Source organism: Etheostoma cragini, chromosome 18, assembly GCF_013103735.1.
Source record: "Etheostoma cragini isolate CJK2018 chromosome 18, CSU_Ecrag_1.0, whole genome shotgun sequence".
NCBI lineage: Eukaryota > Metazoa > Chordata > Actinopteri > Perciformes > Percidae > Etheostoma > Etheostoma cragini.
In genome coordinates, this window is record NC_048424.1 from 15,393,545 (window position 1) to 15,417,558 (window position 24,014).

General features: G+C 42.0%; 1 protein-coding gene across 5 annotated transcripts in view; it reads right to left on the reverse strand.

The window, feature by feature from the left end:
• Window positions 1-549: 549 nt before the first annotated feature.
• Window positions 550-24,014, reverse strand: part of fynb (FYN proto-oncogene, Src family tyrosine kinase b) — an 83,803-nt gene continuing 60,338 nt past the window's right edge. For 3 of the 5 annotated variants that reach the window (XM_034900982.1, XM_034900983.1, XM_034900984.1), the window contains 7 exons: window positions 23,822-23,971; window positions 15,243-15,407; window positions 12,867-13,046; window positions 10,702-10,778; window positions 9,925-10,078; window positions 5,229-5,360; window positions 550-2,141 (listed from right to left, as the gene is read on the reverse strand). In XM_034900982.1, coding sequence (XP_034756873.1) covers window positions 1,933-2,141; window positions 5,229-5,360; window positions 9,925-10,078; window positions 10,702-10,778; window positions 12,867-13,046; window positions 15,243-15,407; window positions 23,822-23,971 — 1,067 coding nt within the window. In that variant the 3' untranslated portion in view covers window positions 550-1,932. Of the gene's footprint in view, window positions 2,142-5,228; window positions 5,361-9,924; window positions 10,079-10,701; window positions 10,779-12,866; window positions 13,047-14,737; window positions 14,894-15,242; window positions 15,408-23,821; window positions 23,972-24,014 lie in introns of all 5 variants that reach the window. The other 2 variants (XM_034900986.1, XM_034900985.1) reach the window with 2 other exon arrangements.

Consider the following 24,014-nt stretch of genomic DNA (forward strand, 5'->3'; position numbering starts at 1 on the left):
ACTTCAGATACAGTATTGGGGGACCACTAAGGTCTATATAAAAGAGACTTCAGATACAGTATTGGGGGACCACTAAGGCCTATATAAAAGAGACTTCAGATCCAGTATTAGGGGACCATTAAGGCCTACATAAAAGCATCCAAAACAGCACCATGTCATGGGACCTTTCTCTAAGCATTCCAACTTCAGGCAGAACCCTTTAAACAGAAAAAGGGACAAAAGGTTCTTGCTACTGTTTCCCCTGCTCCAGGCTTTATGATGATTATGTCATTAGGGTTATCACAGCTTGGACTTAAGACGTATTTATAATAGAGAAACTAGTTGTGTCTATGGAGCTGCTTCACAGGTACTGTGTGATGTTGTGTTTTTGAGGTTAGCCCCATATTAAAGAGTTAAATCTGAATATGTCTCTTGTGAATCCCTTGGCTTTATGAATGTGATAAAAAATATTATCTTTTCTCCTCTCCTCAAACAGCGTGCTGGATTTGACTTCACACACGGAAGCATGTTATGGTTTCAACACACAAACACTGGTATATGGAAAGGAAGTGTGTTGGAAAGAGTGTAAAATGTTTATTGTTCTTTTCTGAATTGCAAATGCCAAATCACTGAATTACCAAAACAAGTTGTGTTAAAAAATGGAAATGAAAAGATATAAAGAATGGAAGTTAGCGATACTTAAACCCATTGAGCTGTACAACGGACAAATGAAGGTTTTTCCTATTGGCCACGAAACCATCTGCATTAAAACCAGATCAGGGTGGCTTGGGTCCGTTTCCAATTCAGTGGGGTCCTTTTTGAATTCAAACCCAAAATCTTTATTTTTGATTCTGAATTGCAATGTTTATTGGCCCCCAAGCCTCCTCTGATCATACAGTACAACTGGGATCACTTTAAAGGGTTAAATAAGAACATACTCAAAGCAGAATCAAACTACAAGGAGAATATAACTGTGTCAGTAAAACATAAGAAAAGAAATAAGTCAGGAGAGGAGCTGGTCCAGGTTCAGCTGCAGGTCGGTGCTCTGCAGGATATGGACAGGAAGACGCCACCGTCCTCACTGACTTCCCTTGAAAAATAGCCGTCCTGGCGGGGAGTGACCAATAAGTCATTCGTACTCTTAAATTAACTCAACCTTTAAAAAAACAACCGCTCGCGGTAGAAACATAGCCATATTTTCCACAGCCATATTTTCCACCGAAAATTGTTTTAGTTAGAAGTGAGTAGGGATATGTTCAAAGTCTTTTGGTTTGGTTGACATTAACAAAAATGTGACTGTGTATATCACTTGTAAAAGAACCTTTTTCCGTAATTTTTTTATGGCGGGGGGGGAGTGCAAGAGAAGAACAGAAGGCCGATTGAAGACTTACTTGTCTGAAGAAGATTCTGCAATACTACCAAATGAAAAATAAGGAATAAAAGCAATAAGCTTTTTTTTTAGCACATTATGGAAAATTTGGAAAAAAAATATTAAGGCTTCCAATTCAATCTCTAGCAAATAATACGGGAGCTAGAGTATATTAAATGTACAGATAACTGTGCCTGCTCAGCTTTTCCTCTTTGGCCTCCGTCATGTTTGTCATTATTATTTTGTGCAGGAGAAAATAAAATCTTAAAGCAAACAAATAAAACTAAAACAAGCCTTTCTTATTTACACTGAATACATTGCATTAACACAACCCCAGTTAACTCCGGCCATCCTCCACCTCCTCAACCTTCCCTACTTGGCAGACACCGGCGGGCGTGTCGGAGGCCGAGGGTTGGGTTTTAGGGGTAGGTGTTTGAACTGAAAATGCTCGGGCTGAGCTGAGGAAGCTGTACAGATCCCTAAAATAAAAGGCCTGGCTGGGAAGGCTCCAGAGTTTTTGTAACAGCGGTGATTGGGCCAGTCCTGCCCCAGCCCCGGGCCGACCCCCGGGCGATACAGGGGGTCTAGAGGTTGTCCCCGGGCTGGTACTGAGGCTCAGTGGCTGTGAAATAGTCCTCCAAGAAGGCTTGCAGGTACTCAAAGGTGGGCCGCTCCTCGGCGTCCTTCTTCCAGCACAGCAGCATGAGCTCGTGCATTGAGATGGGGCAGTCCTGGGGGCACGGCATCCTGTAGCCTCGCTCCACCTGCTCCAGCACCTCGCGGTTGTTCATGCCTGAAAAATGAAGCACACGCAGAGGGAGAGTAAGTGCACCGGGGCTCTTAAACAGATCAATATGACAGCTCCGTGGAGACAGACTGCTTTGATTTTGCCTTGGTGACGTTCAATACAAACAGAATCCCACTGCTACCAATCTGTTCCTCTTCAACCAATCTCTTTAGTCTAAAACAAAACCAGAAGATTTTCTAATGAGTTACCTTTGCTCCTTACATGAACCTGGTTTAATTTTAATGTTGCTGTTACGCTCTCACTCAATAACTTCATGTTTTGGGAGAAAAAGTAATATTATTACGTAAGGACACATGCTGTTCTTTCCTTCTCACAATTGAAACAGACTGTTGGTGTGCTGATCCCCGGTCTGCTCCAATGACTTTGTACACAGCTGGAGAAGAATGAATGTACTGTAGCTACACAGGAGATTCAGATCAGACCCAATATCTGGGGTCCCTCTTTCCATTTCTTTTCTCACTGTCGGAGTCTGGCTTTTCAGAAGGCACCGCTCGATCTGTGGCAACTCCAGATGTCAACGCTGGTCTGAGATCAGTAGCGTAGAGTATCAACGCTGTCTGTTTACGCTTCCTTTATGCTGACACGTTTAACACTAAATATCCAGAATATCAGGCATCACAGCTGCTGCCTTTCCTGCTTTTGATCCTAATGGGAATATCTGTACTGCTTCCACAGGGCCGGGGCGATATACCCGGGTGCTGTTTGGATTTGTATCACGATTTTCGTTTATTGTAATTTGAGAAGTATTGAGGATTTTCATTTCCTTCTCTAACAAAAAGAAAAAGGTAAATAATGCACTTAATATTTATGTGAATAAATAAAATCATCGCAAAACAATCAAAATACATGGATTCTTTCTCCCACCCCTAGTTTGTAGTATCCAAGAAGTGAAGAAAAGGATCAGAAAGGAAACATGATCATACATTAAAGGTGTTAGAGCCATTTTACAGATGATGCATCCAAGCGTGCGCCAAGGTGACGTCAAAATGACGTAGATCTCACTGGTGGGCCAGGAGTTTGAGTGCGCGAGCAGAGAGCGCGCACCACTTTATTTTCTTGATCGGCGCGAGACGGAGGGGAAACAGGAAGCATGGACGAGCTCGAGGGCAACCGGATACCAGGACTCTCAGCAGGTCTCTATTGTAAACTAACTGGGTTAAGATGAGTTCTTTTATTGTGAATGAAAGGCTCGTTCCCACCAAATAGGTCATCCAATCAAATTGAAGCATTGACGTCAATGCTGCTGCCAGTTCTGCAGTTTTTTTTTCTTCTTCTAGTCCGTAGAAATCAAAAAGTTGGTAGCCTTTGCTCATTAGCGCCACCTGTCTTCAAGAGAAGACTGCAGCTAGTGTTGCGAACACCACGCACAAGTATAAATACTTACGGCGATCTCATTATGTCACATTTACGCCCGCCAGCTCGGCTGCGGCTACTGTGTAACGCCCTTTAAAAGCTGTGGCCAATCACATCCCATAATGTTAGGGAACCCCGAGGAGAGTGTGACGCATGTAAACAGTTACATGATCCATCAAAGACGTGGTAACAATTGTGCTAGTGTTTTTTACTCATTACTCATGAATATCTGATAAATACTCAATACTGAAGTCATTTTTTCCAAGTATACTTTTGTACTTTATCTACTTATTTTGATGATTACTTATTTTCATATGATGGTGTTTTCTGTGTTGTAGTACTGTTTTTGTCTTTGTAATTTGAGTTGATGTCGTCATAAATGAGGGTCGCCCCTCAGTGATCTCTCCAGTATAAATTAAGGTTGAATAACTGAACTTGAGTACAGACGTATGCGTGGCTCCTACAGAGACGGCCTCTGTTAGTTGCGAACACATCTGTTAGCATGTGTGCTAACCCTCCCCACATTCACCCTGAAGCCCATGCAGCCCCCCGGCCCCATCTGGACAAACATGTGTTTCCTCTGAGGGAGCTGCACTGTGAGTCCTCTCTGGGCCCCCGACCCGGCCCAGGCGTGGCCTTACCTTTAGATTTTGGTTTTACTTTCTGTCAGAGATGCAGTCGTCCCACAGACGAGCGGCGGCGATTCATAAGGGGACTGCCCATTTCTCCGATGCTCCATTGTTCCGACCTCACAATAACCCAAATATTCCCTTAGTTCCTACAGCCCACTAGTCCCACGTCCCTTTGTTATGACAAATTAAACCCTCTGATCTGATATCCTATTGTTCCAACCATATAGGATTTTTATAAAGGATAGCTGATTGGGTGGGCTTAGGCATTTGACCTCCAGTGGTTAAGGTTAGGATGGGGGACTGGTGGGGGGACAGGACCTGTACAAACTGGGTTATTTTTTGGTACACTAAACTGCAAAACGGTGAAGAGATTGGGTGGATTAGGCTAGATAAACATTTAAATGTGTTTATAAGATAGGGGAAAGTATTTTTGTTTGTCAGTGTTGATTCATACTTTAGATTACGGGAGGTGACCCACAAAAGCCTAACTATGTGGAACAAAGGGACGACGGACTAGTGCGCTGTAGGACCAAAGGGAATTATTCAGGTTGTAGAGAGATCGGAACAACGTAGCGTCGGAGAAATGACATGGCACCGTTCATAAAGGGTTATCTCACATTATGCCAGGGGAAGGAAGGTTTAAAGATCCTTTTACAAATGAAGGAGACATAGGGAAGCTTCTACAGAAGGAAGATGTGGGACAGGAGGCCTGGGGTTCAACAAGGTGGAAAACCCCAGAAGGGGAAAGGACTGAGATGTCTTGGAGGGTGATAGCAAAGGTGCCACTCTTATTTATTTGTATATTTATGCGTATCAATGCTTTTGTTTTGTAATGTTTGCCTTTTTGTTGCCACCACCACTAGTATTAGCCTATTTCATGGAATTTCATGTAATCCATGGTCAATAAACTGCATTCATGTGAAATTATACCTATTTCTTTTGTTTAAAAAAGCAGAAATTATTATCTCATTATTATTTTGAGTCACAGGACCATGTGTTGAGTGGATGATCCCAGATTAGAAGAAAAAAAACAACAACTTTGATTTGACCCGAGTGCAACATGAGGGTTAACCCTCCCCCTCCTCACCTGGGTAAGGCACCCGGCCCTTGGTGACTAGCTCCGTCAGCAGGATGCCAAACGACCACACGTCCGACTTGATGGTGAACTTCCCGTACAGCGCAGCCTCGGGGGCGGTCCACTTGATGGGGAACTTTGCACCTGTAGGAGAGCAGACATGAAATAAGATGTTACCTGGACATGTCCTCTTCTCTTTACTGTGACCAAAGACATGTTTGGTAACACTCCTCTCTGCTTCTCCTCACAGTCGTCAGATTCATCCACCAACCCTTTTAGAGCTGGCTCAGATTTGCCTCTGACCAGCTCTTAGTTATGCTGCTATAGTTTTAGAGCACCGGGGAACTTCCTTTGAAACATTGAGCTTCTCTCTCTTTCCATCTGTGTGACTTCATGTCCCAGAAAGGCTTGTTGCTAACTTAGCTCCGGGGAGCTTATTACCCGGAGTCCTTATGTTTTCTCAACTCACAGTTGTTCATGGATTGGGTTGGCACCTAAATCATGGTTGCAGTTGCCGCCGTGGTCCTGCTCAACGCCAGGCTATGCCCCTCTACGCCCTGCTATGCCCCACCATGCCCCTCTACGCCCTGCTATGCCCCACCATGCCCCTCTACGCCCTGCTATGCCCCACCATGCCCCTCTACGCCCTGCTACGCCCCTCTATGCCCTACTATTCCCCGCATTGCCCTACTACGCCCTGAACTGCTACAACTATTATTTCTAGTTATAGTTCCACTATGTTACTTGTTACCATAACAACCCCTGTTCATCATTCCAACTGCTATAATTATTATATCTACAGATGTGTTTCTGTATTAGTGTCTCTGTGTCCTAACCGGCAGCAACAGATGCCGCCTGCCTAAAGGACCTTTTTCCTCGTCACTGTTGCTCCAAATGCTTGCTTGGAGGAAATTGTTGACTGTTAAATTATTAACAGCTCAGAGCTCGGAACCCGGACTACCTCGCAGTACCCTGAGCTCCAACATGGCTGCCCTGTGCATCAACAGTGAAAGCTGTAGTGACATACAGTTTATTAGCACTTCTGTCTTATTTGTTTTCCATTAAATCAGTCGTACACACAGTCCTGTGCTACTTGGATCTGTGGACATGTTGCTAACTTGTTATAAACTAGGAATTGCTAACAATGGTTAACCTGGCTAGAGTTTAACCAGTGGTGTAGTCTAATGTATTGTAGTGTATATGTATTGTATACTGAAATGTATTTATTCACATTGGCCAAAACCTAGAGCAGCGCTCATCGAGCGACATAACCAACCACACTATGACAGTCGCTCCACTTAGCACCAACTGCAGTGTTTCATTTTAAATGGATGTAGCCCAGGCCTACTGGTGCTCTGTATTTTCTGTGGGTGCCTATGATTCTAGCCTACACACAGACTCAGTAGTTCATAGTCAGTAGTTAAACAGGTATATGTGCTCCTCTGTGGACTGTTAGCCCCGTTTTACTGAGAACATGTGTTCTCATTTTAGTGCTGACTGAGTCTGCAGTGATACATCTGAGCTATCATTTCAGCATAATTTTTTGGGCCCCTTCCAAATGCATACTTATTTGATGAATAAACAAGATTACTTTTTACTGCCACATGCATATTATGCTAAGTTATTTATTTAGGTATTTTAATGAAGCTAATTTAGGCTCATTTGAAATGCCTAAATTATGTGTGAAGCCTTTCTTTGTTGTTTTCTTGATTTTCATTCGCTTTGCTGCACCCAAAAACATCCCAGAAAAGTGGTAGTGTAACCGCTAACATACTAACTGCTACTACTACTCCTAGTACTACTTAGTGCTACTAGCTAACACATAATACAGGAAACAGATTTCCCCCCTAATTGGAGTGAAGTTGGAAATTTACACTTCAAAATTATTTTTAAAACTATAAAAAAAAATAAAAAAAATAAACGTATGTTTTGACTTTCCCCCTTCTTACTGGGCCCCCTGGTGGCAAATGAGTCCTGATGATCCTCTGCCTACCTCCGGGCCTGGCAGTACTCTTTAAATCTGCTTCCATGTACAAGGGGAGTACTGCACATGTGTTGCCTGAGTAGTAGCTCCTTTTCATTCTGCTCATGAAGCACCTATTTACTTCAGAAACCTGAACAAGTGCAAGCCATATGTGCTTGGCAAAATAAATAGTTTCATTCCATTATATCATTTGCCATGATCCTGTACTGTCTGATGGTGTTGGTTTGACACAGTGCCCCTTCACTCTCACTAACAGAGTCAGTGGGCTTTATTGGCATGATGAACATGGTACTGCTGGCTTCAAACATGAATCAAAGACAATCTGGTGTTAAATAGTTACATGGGGCAGATGTTTCTTTTTCTGTATTTACTTTATTTTTTCTGTCTTTATATTATTTATTGTTTATTTCATATTAATGTTTATCACATGGCTTGGTTGAATTCTAATGTAGAATGCGGTTATTATCTTAATAACAGGCCGCTGCTAAATATAACACCCTGTTGCCATAGAAGCTCTGTTCACGCTGGAGGACAGCTATCAATCAATCCGCTGAATAGAAGTGCGGATAATTTATCATCTTTGTGTCTGGATCACCCTATAGGGGATGTATTTCCTAGAACAACCACCTCGCTCCGCTCTACATTATCCCTTACATAATATATTTGTTTGTTTTGTTAATTTACCTTTCACTGAGGCAAATTCCACATAAGTGTACTTATTGTGGCAATACAACCTAAATTCTGATTTAGGAATGTAAAAAGTATTATTACTTTTTTTCAGTTCTACCTGGTGGCTCACAGAACTGTAAAGCTACTTAATGGACAAGTTCAGAAGGTTGATGAACCTGCTATAAATTGGGGTGGTGTTAGGTTGAATGCCAGAAAAAGAAGGTTAGACTTATCAAGGCAGAGCTTGAAAAACATATGCGTAACAAAATGATCACAAAGGTCAAAGAATTGTTGAGAGAATTTTCTGAGCACAAGCAAACTGCATCAACAGGAACAGCTGTTATGAGCTCAGACTGACCAACGGGGAGATGACGGACATTAACCTTTACAGAGGACTGGCTGCTGACAAATGTTTCAACTAATATAACCCACATTTGTAGCAGAAGTAAAAAAAATATGTGTTTCTGTTACTTTGTGTGTATATTAAGTAAAAAAAAGTGTTTCTATATATACGTATACATGTATACATACATATATGTACAGTACGTATCCGTCTCTTTTCTTTCTCCGTGAAATGACGCTGCCTTCAAGTGCGGTCGGAAACGTTAAGCTCTACTGCATGAACAATCTGACGGAAAACAATAGCTGTGTCTATCAATTTAGATGAAATTCACAAGAATGCAGGAAATTTAGTGTGTGACACTCCAATTTTTCCAGTTTCCCCCCCAGTGATGAAACATAACCTACGCCCTTGGCAATGAACCTTCAAGCTCTGCATTGTTCTTCAATCAACTTAATGAAAAACATGAGGTAATGACACGACAGGATGGATACCAGGGGCGGGGCTAGAAGGGTGCCCCCATGAAATGTGATAGCCTATAGAAAATGTGCAATGTATTTGGATATACAATTTCTTCAAAATGAAGAAAAAAACTAAGTGAGAATGAATTAGGTTTTATTTAGCAGAATTACATTGTGTTGTTCTATCCTACCCAATATTCCCCATATTTCTAAGCAGATTTTCAATGCTGTATTTGGATAAAATACAACCCCCCCACCCCCTGGGTCCTGCCCTGAACTTATTATTGGTCCCCTTGTGCCACCCCACTTAAAAAACCCTGGGATTGCCCCTGATGTATACACCAGTCAAATACCAGAAAACCATGTGTCATTCAGTGTGATCACCAGCAGAGAAACACTGTGGACAGCTTCAGTGGTCAATGCTAGAACCAGATTCCTTTCCCGTACACACACACTTCTAAACTCTTTGTCTCTGTTGAGCAGGGAGTGTCTGCTCTGTGTTTCAGTGGATCAGTGACTCTGATCATGACTTCACAGCTAACTATTTGCCCGTCATGGTAATGTGGGCGTGTTGCAAATGTTGTGGTTCTGCTGCTGAGAGAATTTCCTCCATGACCTAATGCAGTCATAGGGTATGTGAATGTGAGTGGGAGTATAAAGTATGCGCATTTAACCAGAGACAGTTTAGAACTGAGACGCCCCAACTCAGAGTAGTTTCCTGTCTCTGTGTCCCGTGGGTTTCTCCACGACCACTAGCAGCAGGTCCTGAGGACACTAGCAGCAGGTCCTGAGTGCACTAGCAGCAGCTCCTGAGTGCACTGATTCCAAAGGGAGAAGTGAAGGTGAACACAGTTTATGACTGTGGTTCTTTCGCCCTGTAGTCATCCAAGTAAATATTCTTCACAAGCCATATTCAAGACACACTCTGACACTAAAATAGTCATTTTCAAACAGATACATCAGGAGAAAAGGAACTTTTTTTGAGACCTGTTTCTGTCTCAGGACCAAACTCTTGCGAGATCTGGCAGCAAAGAGAAGCTGATGTTAGCTAATGTTTAAAAACGCCCTACATTTGTAGAAATACAAATATAACTTTTCACTCATCCACTGTTTCATACCATTGGTGCTGCTTGAAGTGCGCTTTTGTTAGTATAGAGGATCTTTGATGTGTGTGTATGTTAAAGCAGAATTTAACTTTGTGTGTGTGTGTGTCTGTGTGTGTGTGTGTGTGTATGTGTGTGCTGGAAGCCCCACCTTGCCGAGCGGTGTACTCGTTGTCTTCGATGAGCCTGGCCAGGCCAAAGTCAGCGATCTTGCACACCAGGTTGTCTCCCACCAGGATGTTGGCGGAGCGCAGGTCTCTGTGGATGTAGTTCATCCTTTCGATGTAGGCCATGCCCGCTGCCACCTGGAGCACAGCACAGTGAGCAGCCTTACTGCTCAATACTCCAACTGGGATTGGTCTCAATCTCTATATTATCTATGTTCTAGGACATCACATCTCAATCTCATCATATTCGTGGACAATTATATCCAATAGTTACTCAGTGCAGTCATTTTCGCACTGTAGCTATGTTACTTTTATTGACTAGCACTTTTTCTAACTCTTGTTCTTTTTTTATAAAGATGATTGTGTTTGGGTTTTTATTATACAGGACAGCTGAAGATGTAAGAGTGGAGAGAGAGGGGGAATGACATGCAGCAAAGGGCTGCAGGTCAAAATTAAAGCTGTCGCCATTTCATCAATGTCTGAGCATTAATACATGGAGCGCATGCTCAACCAGAGGATTTATTTAGGCACTCCTACTCACTTTTTAATAATAACATTTTTAACATAAAATATAATATAATATAATATAATATAATATATATAAATATATACCACAATCTAAATTTATATATTTAGATTCTGATACATGCTGCATGGAGCTTCCTCTAAATATATACGACTATGTGTATAACTTACATTGCATTAGTTAAAAATATAGGGAAATATCTCAGGGAAAGGTGTGCAGATCAAACAAGGTATACCTGTGCAGCCATGTCCACGAGGTTAGGCAACTTCAACCCCCGTCCTTCTCCATCCTTCAAGAAGTCCAGCAGGCTTCCTACAGCAGACATAAACAGATCTTAGACCATGTACCCATACAGACACTAGGGAGGGGTCCCCGATTAAGAATTTTCACAGTCGAATCACAATGGTCTTGCCTACTGTCGACTGATCGGCGAATCATGTTGGTGGGGGGCGGCTGTCGGTCACGGATGATGGAAAGTCAAACTTTAACCTGTCATGCGGTTGGTTTTATTGACTCACTATAAAAACATTTATGAAATGCTTCAAAGACTCGTGACAAGACGAAAACAACTTAGAACCTAGAGTGACTGAAGAGAGCGTACGGAAAACAAAGCGGCGAATCAGAGAAAATAAAGCGTGTTTTTACTGTTTAATCGTGTGTTTTATCACTAACGATATCCGCATTTATATTTAGACGCTACAAATGATATTCAACTACAAAAAATGGCTGAAAGTCGGAAGTTAGGATGGACGTACAGAGAGTTGTTCTGCTAGGGAGAAGACACCCCGTCTCATCTCATTGCACTGGTGTGAACTGGCCGCTTTCAGAACGCTGCAGACTGACGCGTCGCAAGTAGCTTACAGCTTAGTTTACACTTTCTTCGTCCAGAATCTTTGGTCTGAACTGGACTTTTCTGTCTCTTTTGATTCTTAGCACTGAATATTCGACTATTCGGAGTCACCGCAAGAAGACACAAACTGTGTGTCTTAGTTCCGTCAGCCAATCAGTGGGCCCTATTGCCCCGGAATCCTACAGCAACTGTTTTTAATTCAACAATTACCAACCACAAGCAATCTTCTGACAGCTGAATGCTCTGGAGACATGAGGTTTGTAATGTGTCTGTTCACTTCTACTTTATAGCATCAACAATCATTAGTTAGAGTTAGAGGATAAATACAGGACAGGGGGACTTTATGATCACCACAAAGACATTTAGGCATTTATCACATTTCACACTGGCTCTGATTTTCCAAACCGCTGAACATGTGGCAGCCTCTGCATGCAACAGACACAGTGATGCACATCAAAGTTTCCAGTCTTGGGTTCTCTGGTGTTTAAAGGGGCGTTTCTTGTGGGGTTTCTAAATGCCAGTGTTTTGGGAGGATTGTTTTGAAGGCCTTAATCATCTTGAGTCTCTTTGAAAACAAAGGGTTTATCAAACCAGAACAGCAACTGTTATTCTGACAGGAATGGAAGTAAAACGTTTCTGCTGAACTGAGCAAAATGTCCCAACTAATCTTCTTCATATTTTTGCTCCACAAGCAGTAGGGCTGTTCATCGATAGGTCATTCCATCTACAAACACTACATTTAGTATGGGTATTCATGGTCCTCAGAGCATCATTCCAAACAATTTTAAGGACCCCGTGACGTTTCTTCTTGTACCAGTAAGAGGCTAACATCTCCACCGGCACAAAAAGATTGCCAGTTTTGCTAAATTTATTAAGCATATCCCAGAAGGATAAACCCCTTAGATCTGAATGAATAATCTTTCCTCTACCACAGCCCTACTGCTTTAACCCTACAGTATGACACATGAGCACATGTCTAGGCATTACTTATGCTGACTTTAAACTTGTGCACCTCCTTAAAATGTAAGGGGCTACAAAGAGATCACATGGGGCCAGAAGAGAGCAAATTCGAGATCTTTTAATCGCAAATAGGATTTTGGCTTCTAATGATCACAAATACAGAAAAATCTTGGAACGATTACTTAGCACAATGCGTTTTGAAATTAATCTGCGAGGTTTGGCAACTGCAAAAAATTGCTTTGTGTGAATTTGCCTGACAATGTAGCCAAAGTGTTGCATTAGCCTGGTAATTATCAGTATCAGTTGGGACCAATCGAGTTGGGTCTTAAAGGTGCCGGTACAGGTTCAGCTCTCAGATTAAAACCCCTGCTAGTGGGGCAGAACACTTTGGGTCACTTGGCTGTTTTAGTTTTAGCGTTCCACAGTTCTGTTTTCTGTTTGACAAAATGGATTGAAATTTTTATTGAACTGAGTTTATAAAACGACATAGCCAACTGAGCAAAAAGTCATTGCGATTGAATGCTTAAGGAACTGTAAGCATGCCTGTTGTGTGTATACTGTCTGCATATGCTTGTGTTCATCTACTGTACCTTTGCCCATGTACTCTGTGACGATGTAAATGGGCTCCTCAGACACCACGGCGTAGAGCTGCACCAGCTTGTCGTGGCGGAGTTTCTTCATGATCTGAGCCTCCTCCAGGAAGGACTCAGGGGACATGGTGCCAGGCTTCAGAGTCTTCACCGCCACCTTAGTGGTGCCGTTCCACGTTCCTGGCACACGCACACACATGCTGGCATCAGCACAGAGGAACCGAGATTCATATTCAAATCACATCATTTCAAGTCAGACTTGCCAACCTGCTGTCTAACTTGAAGAGATGATTGGCAGGTGTGAGTCAACAGTCAACAATCTAGTCTTGCTTTGAAATGAAAATGAGGTAAACATGCAACACAGAATGAGATCAGGAGACAGTATGAGAATCAGCGTGTCTGTTATTCTCATGCACAGAGGCTGTGCTGAAGGATAATTAAATGGGTACAAGATTTAGAGTGGACCTTGATTTGAAATGGCTTTAAAAAGCCAGGAGAAGGGCTCCAGCAGGGCTTTGAGAGCCACAATACGCCAACACAGGAGCAGATAATCCTTTGTAGGATGATTAACAAAGGCAAGCCTGTAAGCTCCTCGCTGGTTGTACGCCAGTTACTGCAACACAGCAGGGCTATGCCACCAATCTGCCACAGCAGGCAAAGGCACTCCAATGTAGTAGTACTCCATTTATCTCATTCTGTGACAGTTATGGGTGCAGGATTATTAGTAGCGACCCAGAGGGAGGACAGAGCCCATCAGCTAACATGTGATCTACTGTACATGTGGTTGGGGGTATAATTTGAGAGTTAGCCCGTAAATCAGAGTAGGCTTCTTTAGCGATGCAGCTGTGCAGACATTCTGAGAGTCGGTGATGGTCACCTTGGGTTGTGAGGTAATATGATCCCAGAGGCCGGGTGTTATCTTGGAGAAACCCTATCCTCAGTATCTGTCCAGCTGGAATATGACTAGAATACACACCCTCATGTTCTGCAGTATGGAAGCCCAATATGGACCAGACTAAACATTAGGAAAGTATATGAATGAAAAGTATAAACCATTTCAAATTATTTAATAAATTATTCAAACTTTTGCTGTCAAGAACCATTGCTGTGAATATTTTGTGGACACATAATGCTCCTGTAGCCGGCCAGCCAGCCTCTACAAGTACCAGAGTATGTCTTTGATTGATAGGAGCATGGAGACATAATGTAGACAAGCTGAAGCTGGTTACTTAACTTATGAGCTAATGACAGTGTTAAGTGTGAATGTTGTAAAATTGAAGAAGAAACTATTATACATTTATTCTGGGAGTGTCGGTATGCTGTGGAGTTCTGGAAGTGAATTGAAAACTATTTCAACATTCAAAAGAATGAATTGGAATTCAATTGTCAATGTCATTGAATTGGAAGCAAAAGCTACATTTTCAAAATCTTGGCCAGCTTTTAATCACTTCAGAATTTAATTTCAGAATTATTTTTAGTCTTTCCATGTTATTAATCAGAAAAGTATTTATATAGCTGATGTTCTACAGATATGTGATAATATGGCCTACCTTTCAATTTACCTCTTATTTGTACTGTATCTTTTATTGTTTCCTTTTTTACCTACTTCTTTCATTGAGTATTCAATTTTTTTCCCTTTTTTAGGGACTGATTTTCAAAGACTTATTTGATGGATTTTAGAAAAAATAATGGTAATCTTGCAGGAATGCTGGAGAAGGATTTAAAAAAGCAGTTGCTTTCATCTCCAATTAGCAATCAAAATTGAAATTATTTTTTTGGCACATTTAAGAATGCAGGTATTTATTTTTTCAGGGTGGCCCAAGCTGAACATTTAAAAAAGGCAGAAGTACTTTTTGGGGGGATTTCCTTACCGTAAAAGACATCAGCAAAACATCCTGTCCCCAGCTTTACTTCCAACTTAAGTGTGTCTCTGCCGACCTCCCAGGCATCATGACTCAAGCCCATAGTGTCAGGGATGTAGTTCACACACTCGGCCGTTAAATTAAAGCACAAACCATCCGCACTCTCTACATGGGGAGGGAAGGCAAGGCACACAGGGTTAACTACTGGGGAGAGGAACATGCAGTAAGGGACATGGAAGGGAGCCATCTTCAGACTGTGAGAGCAGAGTCTCTTGACACATTGCATGTTCTTCCAGATGATTTTGGAAGGGAGGGGTCAGAAACCAGAAACATTTTCCTGGCATAAGCCCCAAACTGAGAATTATCCAAATTTCCTGCCCCATTTTCTTTCTTTCTTAATCCCCTCCTTTCCCCAGGCCACATGTTGCTTGCATGCTTGTGTTTTGGTGTCTCTGCTAGCTCAGTGTGGCCCCTTCCATGCAGCCTCTTCGTCCGGAGGTCCCTGGATCCGTACCCATCCAGACCTCCCCAAACTGTCCGTTCCCAAGACGCTTGATGAGCTGAAGCGACTCCCGCGGGATCTCCCACACATCTTTGGTTTTAACGGACAGGTCGGCGAGGCGTGGCATCCCTTTGTGGCAGGGAACCACCAAGCGACAGCAGAGCCCGGCGGCTCGGTCTGCACACGCCGCGCAGCGATGCACAAACGGGAGCATAGACAGAGATGTACAGAGAGTTAGCAGAGCATTCTGCAGGAGAGCGGGAAGCCTCAAGGCAACACAAGAACTAAAAAACAAGTGCAACAAAGAGCAGAGTAAACATGGAGCTGAAAATCCGGCTGCTTCCAGGTCAGGGGAGCCATCAATGATCAATCTTACGCGATCTCCACAGTCCTTACTGATCACCTGATTTATTTATTTGTATTTGTTTTTTTAACAGAGACAATGGACAATGGTCATTGACTGTCCTAGAAATAGCTACATTTAACCAGACATCACACATCTTAGCACACATAACCATAGAAATTAATAAGAGTAGAACACACATGGCAATTATGGTCAGAGTCATTTTTATGTGTACTGTTGCCATTGCAAAAACTGTGACCATTCTATTTCTATGGCCAATGCCCAATGTTGAGAGCCATCCTCTTTTGAAATAGTCAAATGACCACAGCAAACAGTTAAATGTCCATTCTACTCTCAAGCTACACTCACTCTTTATGCATTCTATGAATAAAACCTTTCCAGGAATTTATGTCCAGGAGTAGCACGACAGCAGTGCTGTATCAGTCCTAACACTACTGATTTCACACATCATTCTTCTTGTCATGGAAAGCTGTGTATATGCCTATTGCTGATGTCATTATGGGTATCTTGATGATATCATGATGTTTTTTTTTTGGGCTTGGGCTTGGAATCTACAAATCTGTAATGGAAAGCCTGAGTTATAAACTGGGGGCATAGAGTTTAAAAAATATGACAGGGAGGCACTATTTACTTGCATTATGGGAAGTGTAGGTTCCAGCGCTTTTGGCCTATTGACCCATACTAATAAACATATCATTGGTACTTTTTCTGCACAGATTTTAACCCTAATTTCATTCTCATTGGCTAGCTGTCAGCCAAATATCGTCAAACAGCTTAGCTTGTTGAATATTAGTGAGCTAGAATGGCTTGAAACAAGACATTTAAAAAAAAAAATGGTAAGACTTTAGACATGACCACAAAGTCATGTGTGGCAAGGCCACTTTAAGGCATGTAAATATGTGCTAGTAGAATCACAAAATACAAGAACCTGAAAATGTTATATAATAGTTCCCCTTTAAAAGTTGTTCCAAGAACAAAAAACAAGCAACTTTGGGTCAAGACGCAGCTATAAATGAACCAATATAGCTACATATAGCTTTGGAGTTATGTTTTTGGGAAAACAGGTTGTAAAATGTTATTTAGGGCATGGTTTTCTCTGTTGTATATTTGAGTCTTTTTGTAGTGGGCCCCATCTTGCTAAATAAATATACAGAAAAGGTCTGTCATCTTGCTGCTAAAGCTGGAGAACCAAAGCCGCAAGTGTGGGCTCAGGTCATAGAAAAAGTAGGAATGTATGTTATGGCCCACTATGGCTAATGGGGTCTACAACTGCCATACACTTTACGATAATGACAGTAATTTATGTCAAGAGAAAGCTCGTCAACAACAAAAAGATGGCGCACAGGGACTTTATGCAGGAACGACCATGCTTGCTTAGGCAACTGAGTGGAATCACCAGCTGCTTCAACTTCGATCCTCTCTGGCTGTGTATGCTTGACGACACCACCTCAATATCTAGTCAGACACCACCCCCTTAAAGTGATAAGGCCCGAGGTTGTTTGCACGAGGCAGTAAAAACTAGATAAAAAGGTCTCACGTCTCACCTTCGGGAGTGTTCAACCTGCAGCTCGGCCATTGAAACTGCCTCAGCTGCTCCACTCAGAAATCAATACAGCTCTATGTTCACGGTGCTGGCTGTCATAAAATCTGTCAATATGTGGACCGTAACCACGCACCACGCATCAAAATAGTCAGTGTTTCCTAGAAAGGCTTGGCAACCTTAAGTGATTAATTTTGTGCTGTTATCCATTATTCCCCCATGAAACCTTTTATGTTTTTTAAATCTGTCAGCTCTCAATCATTGTGAGGGAGCAATTATAAAACTTGCTAAACTAGATTTGATTTCACATTAACTTTAGGCTTTCTAAACCTTTTTTTAAAATGTCTCATTTTATTTGGCTCCACCAAGTGTTAGTTTGAAAAACCGCCACTGATCCTACCTGGGGACAATGAATGAATTAATGGACATAGACCAGAGGCCTGTACTACAAAGCAAGATTTGGTGTTAACAGGTAACTTCAGGTTCAAACCAGGGAATGACACGCAGCAAAGGGCCACAGCTCGGAGTCAAACCCACGGCCGCTGCATGGAGGAGTAAACCTCTATATATTAGAGCTGTTGGAACAAATTCTGAAAGTTGAACATAATTTGAATAGTAAAAAAATTAATACTTTTGGAGTGCTGAGATTACTATTCAAATGTGATTTTTTTATTAAATAGTTTTAGCTAATCTCCCTCTTCAGACAACCGTCTGATGAACAATAAGTTACGGGAGTAAGAAAAACAAGGCATTGTGAGATAACGTTAGGTACCGAGTAACGTTAGTACAGAGGGGAGTGACAGGCTGAGGCTGGATATTGGAAGAAGGATGGGAAATAATTTAAACATGACTTTAAAATCAGCATCCACTCGGCCAAAATGCTTCTGTTATCATTAGTTAGCATGTTCTGGTTTCCTATCTGTGTTGCGAGTTATAGGACCTTAGCTGGGAGCTTCATGGAGAGAGCTAAAGTTAATGTTAGCAGCCCTACAGCAGTCAGAGTTAGCTGAGCTGGGAGCTTCATGGAGACAGCTGAACTTCATGCTAGCTGCCCTACAGTTGTCAGAGTTAGCTTAGCTGGGAGCTTCATGGAGACAGCTAAAGTTAATGTTAGCTGGCTGCCCTACAGCTGTCAGAGTTAGCTTAGCTAGGAGCTTCATAGAGACAGCTAAAGTTAATGCTAGCTGCCCTACAGCTGTCAGAGTTAGCTTAGCTGGGAGCTTCATGGAGACAGCTAAAGTTTACGCTAACTGCCCTACAGCTGTCAGAATTAGCTTTTACTTCATACATTACCTTACAGCTGTATTCCCAATAACGTGACAATATGCAAAAAACAGCTTGCTTATATATTATGTGATATTTTATGACAAATCATTTCACTGTGCTTTCTAACATCATGTCATTGTGCTCACTGGGCAACGTCAGCCTTTACAACTTGTTAGATTGAAGCAACGTTACACACCTACAATGGCAAGTCAGTCAGGCCTTCTTAGTTCATTCAGGGAATAATTGGAAAGATTTACAAAGAATATGTTTACGGCATTAACTAACGTCTAACTGGAAGGTTTTGGGGCTGAATGGTTGGATTGCTGTGGATGATATACACACAGAGATGCACTGGTAAGAAAACAAATTACATTTAACCAAGTATCCAGCTAATTTAAATAGCTCACGATACTGTATCGTGTGTGTGCATTTTCTTTTGCTGGGTAAAAATATTCTACCTAAACAAGTTCCTTCCCGAGACAATTTTGAAGAGCCATACAGAGCTTGGCACCGTCCAAGACAATTGTGATTGGTTTAAAGAAATGCAAACAACCCATGACCGTTTTTCTTTTAACCAGGAGTGTATGCTGAGGAGATTGGTGTGGCAATGCCAGACTAGCGATAAATGAATCTCCTGTTTACATCTCCGGTCTCTTGTCCATGAGTACGTCGCAATACCGTTGACGGGTTTGGATTGGAAGAAAGATAACAGGAAACTGCTCACAACCAAGTCTGTTCATAATTTCCAGTAAGAGACATTGCTGAGGTTTTCAAATTTTTTTTTTTGACGCTTCTAGGACCACAAGCCCAGTGTCATCTAGTTCCATTATATTTGAGAGAACTCTGGGCAACTCACACCCAACCAATGTAGACAGATAAATAACACTATAGGTAAAAGGAAACTATGTATTTTTGATTTTGGGTTGAACTGTCCCTTTAACATTTGTTTGACAAAGTACCTCAAATTATTGAATTAGTAAATCCTCATGTGAATTTACTATCTCATAAATACTTACTGAGTCAACATTGGTAAATGTATGAGATAACAAATTAAAAATTTGACTTAGTAAGTCAAAATTATAAAATACATTTTCTCCCCAATTCTGACTTATTTTAACTTAGTATCTCATGATTTTGACTTACCATGTCTAACTTTTCATGTGTTTCCTTTATTTTACTGGATGAATTTAGCAAGGTGTCTTTATTGCTTAGGAATCAACTTTGTATTTGCAAGAGGATGGATGGGCTGGTCGTTCTTTCAAACCTGACATAAACTCATTCCAAACACCATCAGCATTCAAATTTGCAGCGTAGGGGATTCTTAAGGCCACGTGTTTTTGCTTTCTCATGTGTCCAGTTACATCTGAAGAATAGCTACAGTACATGGTGATCGATATGCTCTTTAGCAAAGACGTGAACATACAGGAAAGCAGAAAGCAATCAAAAGCACAAGCCCTGAAAAGAGTCAAGGTTATTTGCAAAGATGTATAATCGGCTCCGTTCGTCATCTGGAATGGTAATTCATATATGGTGAGAATATAAAGGGCTGGTTAATGTGCCATGACACATACACACAGAAAATCCATGGTGTTGATTTTAGGGCTGAAACATTGATAGGTCAAGTGCCAAGTAGAGCGTGACAGGATAAATATCCGGGTTTTTTTCATACAGCGAGAGGAAGGATGAGAGCGATAAAACACAATCAGTTATACTACGTATATCATCGTTACTCCGAGACATAGAGAGAAACAAATGAAAACAAAGTGCAGAAAGAGGAAAAACAGTCCAATGGAGGAAAATAATCACTGTCTCCACCCATAAATCTGTGTGCCAGATATGTGTTAGCAGTACAGATACAGGGGTCAACACACACACACACACATCTGGATAACATGATGCAAACTGTAACTCACACACTAACTCCCTCTGCTTAAAAGAGTGCCAAAAAAGTGCTTTTCTACTCTAACGCGACATCATGTTTCTTGTTCATTGTCCAGTTGTGTTGCTTCATAAACAAAAGATGCATGTAAGGTAGCAAATGTATGGGGGGGGGGGGGGGGGGGGGGGGGGGCTACAGCCCCTTTTAGGGTTTTCAAATAATAACTTTGTATCATTTTCCCCTCCGTTTCTCTGACTGGACCCGCAAATTGATCAAGCAGCCCGACCTATGTACTTCTCTTTAGGTGTCAGGAGGGAAAGGTAATCCTTCTAATCATGTGTTGTGTTCTGGTTTCAGAATAATAAAGACAGTTAGTTAGAGAACAATAAGATACAGGATGTAAAAAACAGAAAAAAACGTTGAAATAGGTGACAAAAGCAAAAATTATTATAAAAAGAAATCAGAAAAAGAGACAACTGTGTCAAAAAAGCGACACAAACGTTAACAAAAGAGAAAAAGCAATCAAAAACGATAAAAAAAAACTGTCTAGGTTTGTCTGGCTCCGCCCCTGCTCATGGTGAGTGCCACCTTTTTTTTCCTGTATGTGAAAATGGTCTGCTGGAAGACCAGATGCAATTATAGTGTAACAGTGTCTGCTTAATGCATTCTGGATCAATTTAGGAAAATGGACGCCGGACAGCAGAGAAGACTTTGAAGTTACTGGTTGGGTAAATGAGGCCACAGTGTCAACGCTCTCCATCTGTACATGTCTCTCTATGGCAACATCTGTCTGTTTCCCTTTTTAATGCAGGGTGGGCAATGTAATGCTTCATGGGCCATAAGGCAGCCAGACCACCGAGTACAAACCACATTCATCCAGTGCTGAAAGAGACATTGCTGTTGAGGCTTTCAAATATATTTTTTGGTGCTTTGAGGACCACAAGCCAAATGTCATCTTGTTCCATTATATTTGAGAGAAGACATCTCTACAGTAGATATCTCTAACTCTGGGACACTCACACCCACATTTAGACAATTTCTATATCAAAAATTGGACTTGGTAGTAATTATGAGCTAGCAAGTCAACATTTTTAATTCAATTTGACTTATTTTAACTAACGTACTGAACTACATCCCTAAATGTCCACTTAAAAAAATAACAGTAGGACTGTGTTATGTATTATTGCTGAGTAAGAAGTCCTAATATTAACCACAACATATCCTAAAGTTCCAAGTGGGGTGGAATGTCCAGAAACACCATGTTTTGTTACGATGAGACTAAAGGGAAAGCTAAGACAACGTCAGGTCATTCAGAGGTCACAGGTCAGGGGACGAGAATATTCAGCCGGTCTCTAAAAACCAAACCTGTTGGTGTATAATTACATTTGTCTCTCTGCAGATTCAAGGAGTCTATGTAGACAGATGTCTCAGGATTGTCTCCTTTTGGAGGTCAGTGAGCCTTCAAAACGTTAGCATACTTATGGCGTTTTTCCACTGCTGGTAACAGCTTGACTCGACACGCCTTGACTCGCCTCTACTCGACTCGATTCTTTCTACGTTCGTTTTCCATTGCAAAATGAGTAACGTCTTAGCGTGGCTGGTCACCATAGCTACGCGTGATGATGTAATTTTCAACGCGACTCACAACAGCACGTCGGCTACTCGCCACAGCCAGAAGAAAAGTTTTGTTTCAAAAGAAGCTGAAGGAAGCAACAAAAATCACCGCTAAAAAAAACAGGAGTTTGGGAATACCGACGTAGTTCAGACGTTGACATGACGGTTGTTCGCCGACACAAAAGGGTAAGTTAAGTTTCCTGGTAACGTTAGCTAACATTTGCATGTGTTAGGGGCCCCAGTCAGTATTTACTAACGCTATACGCTAGCGTTATATAAAGTACATGAACTTTAGCAACCATGATTACACACCAGCATGTGTGCTGTTTGTGTTTCAGAGCATTCACGCTCTGCAAAACTGCCGCCGCAGACCGTCTGGTGGGCGACGTCCGACCTGTGAGATCTCCGGTTGTGACTTGCTGGACTTCGTATAATCTTTATGAGAGTCATGGAGAGACTTATGACACCAACTGGGATGCATCTGGGCCAGCAGAGACGGGGGGGACACTGTCACAGGGTGCAGAGGAAGAAGACCGGGATGTCCGGGAGGGATTTGATGCGCTACTTGAAAAGCTAAATAAAAACTTTTCTTTGATAACTTGTCTTGTTTTTTTAAAGTAACAGTGTGCAATATTGGAAACAACATAAAGCCCCTAACAGCCCTTAATATTGAACAGTTGATAAGTGAGAATAGTGCAGAGAGTAGATAATCTGTCGGTGTCTGGCTAGATTTATTTTTTAAATGTCCATTTGTTCTGGACACACTCTCCGCACTCTTGTCTGCTAACAACACAGTGATCCGACCTACCAGAGTCTGCAAGTTTTCACGTCACCTTTTGGGCTCGCCTCAGCGCGCTCGGAACCTCGACTGAGGTAGTACTAAAAAAGTACCTGGTAGCAGGTCCCATGGACTTGTTTTTGTAATGGAAAACCAAAAAAGGCGAGTAGAGTCGAGGCGTGTCGAGTAGATACCACGCAGTGGAAAACCGCCATTAGAGAGAGAGAGAGAGAGAGAGAGAGAGAGGCTGAACTAGGCTCTAGCATGTGTGTTTAAGAACCCTGCGATATCACCTTTACTTTAAAGGTTCAGCTAAATGTAACGCCTCCAGCATGAATTTAAATCCACCTTCAGTAGAACAGGATCTTCATAGAGTTGGGACGGCACTGCACAATATCACAGGGTGGTTAAACTGTGCTGCCTGCTTCATTCTCTCTTTGATTCAGTGTTCATTTAATGCTCCTGTGTGAAGGTCCTTGCACACTGCCTCCAAAATTTTTGACACGAAAAAATTCGGAACGGGTCCAATTTTCTGTGCTTTTTTGCATCCATAGCAATCATTTTGATGTGTTTTAACAAACAGAAGGTATGAGCCTATTCGGAATTGCAGCACAGAGTAGAATGCAACTTCCCAACTCAAACAGCCTGCTGTCAGTGGGTCAGATGGTAATATCTAGTAGGATGATGATAAGGAGAATGGAGGAGGGGAATATGAGATCACAGACAGCTAAAAGGAGAGCAACAGTGTAGTGATGGAGACAGCGACACTCCTTCAGGTAGCCGCGGTGCCAAAGGCTAGAAGACGCAGGCAGAGAGGACAACCAGCGAGGCAACGCTAGTGTCAACGGGGGAGAAGCGATGATGAAGTGAGGGTCACATTGGGTATTGTTGTTTTTAGGAAGACAGAATACGTATCCAAAAATTTTGGACACAGTGTGCAAGGACCTTAAGTCATCCAAATCTTTCTTTCACATTCCTTTCACACTTTTACATTTTATTATGCTTTACAATAAACCTTTTTGCATACCTGCAAACATGTCTCTCCTGATTGAAATAAAGCTGCCCTGCCTTGCCTTCTGAGCTTTTCCAAATTAAAAGTAAATCATGATGTAAAAAGCAGTGTGACTCATCCAAAGCGTAGCGTTTGTACCTGAGTAGTGCTGAACCAGCTGCTGCAGCGTGTCAAACTGAGCCCTGGTGGTGATGTAGTAGCCGCCACTGTCCAGCTTGCGGATCTTATAATGCTTGACATGGTCACCTTTCACCTCGTCCCAGTCCCGTATGGACAAAGAGAAGGCACCTGGACACGCACGCACGCACGCACGCACGCACGCACGCACGCA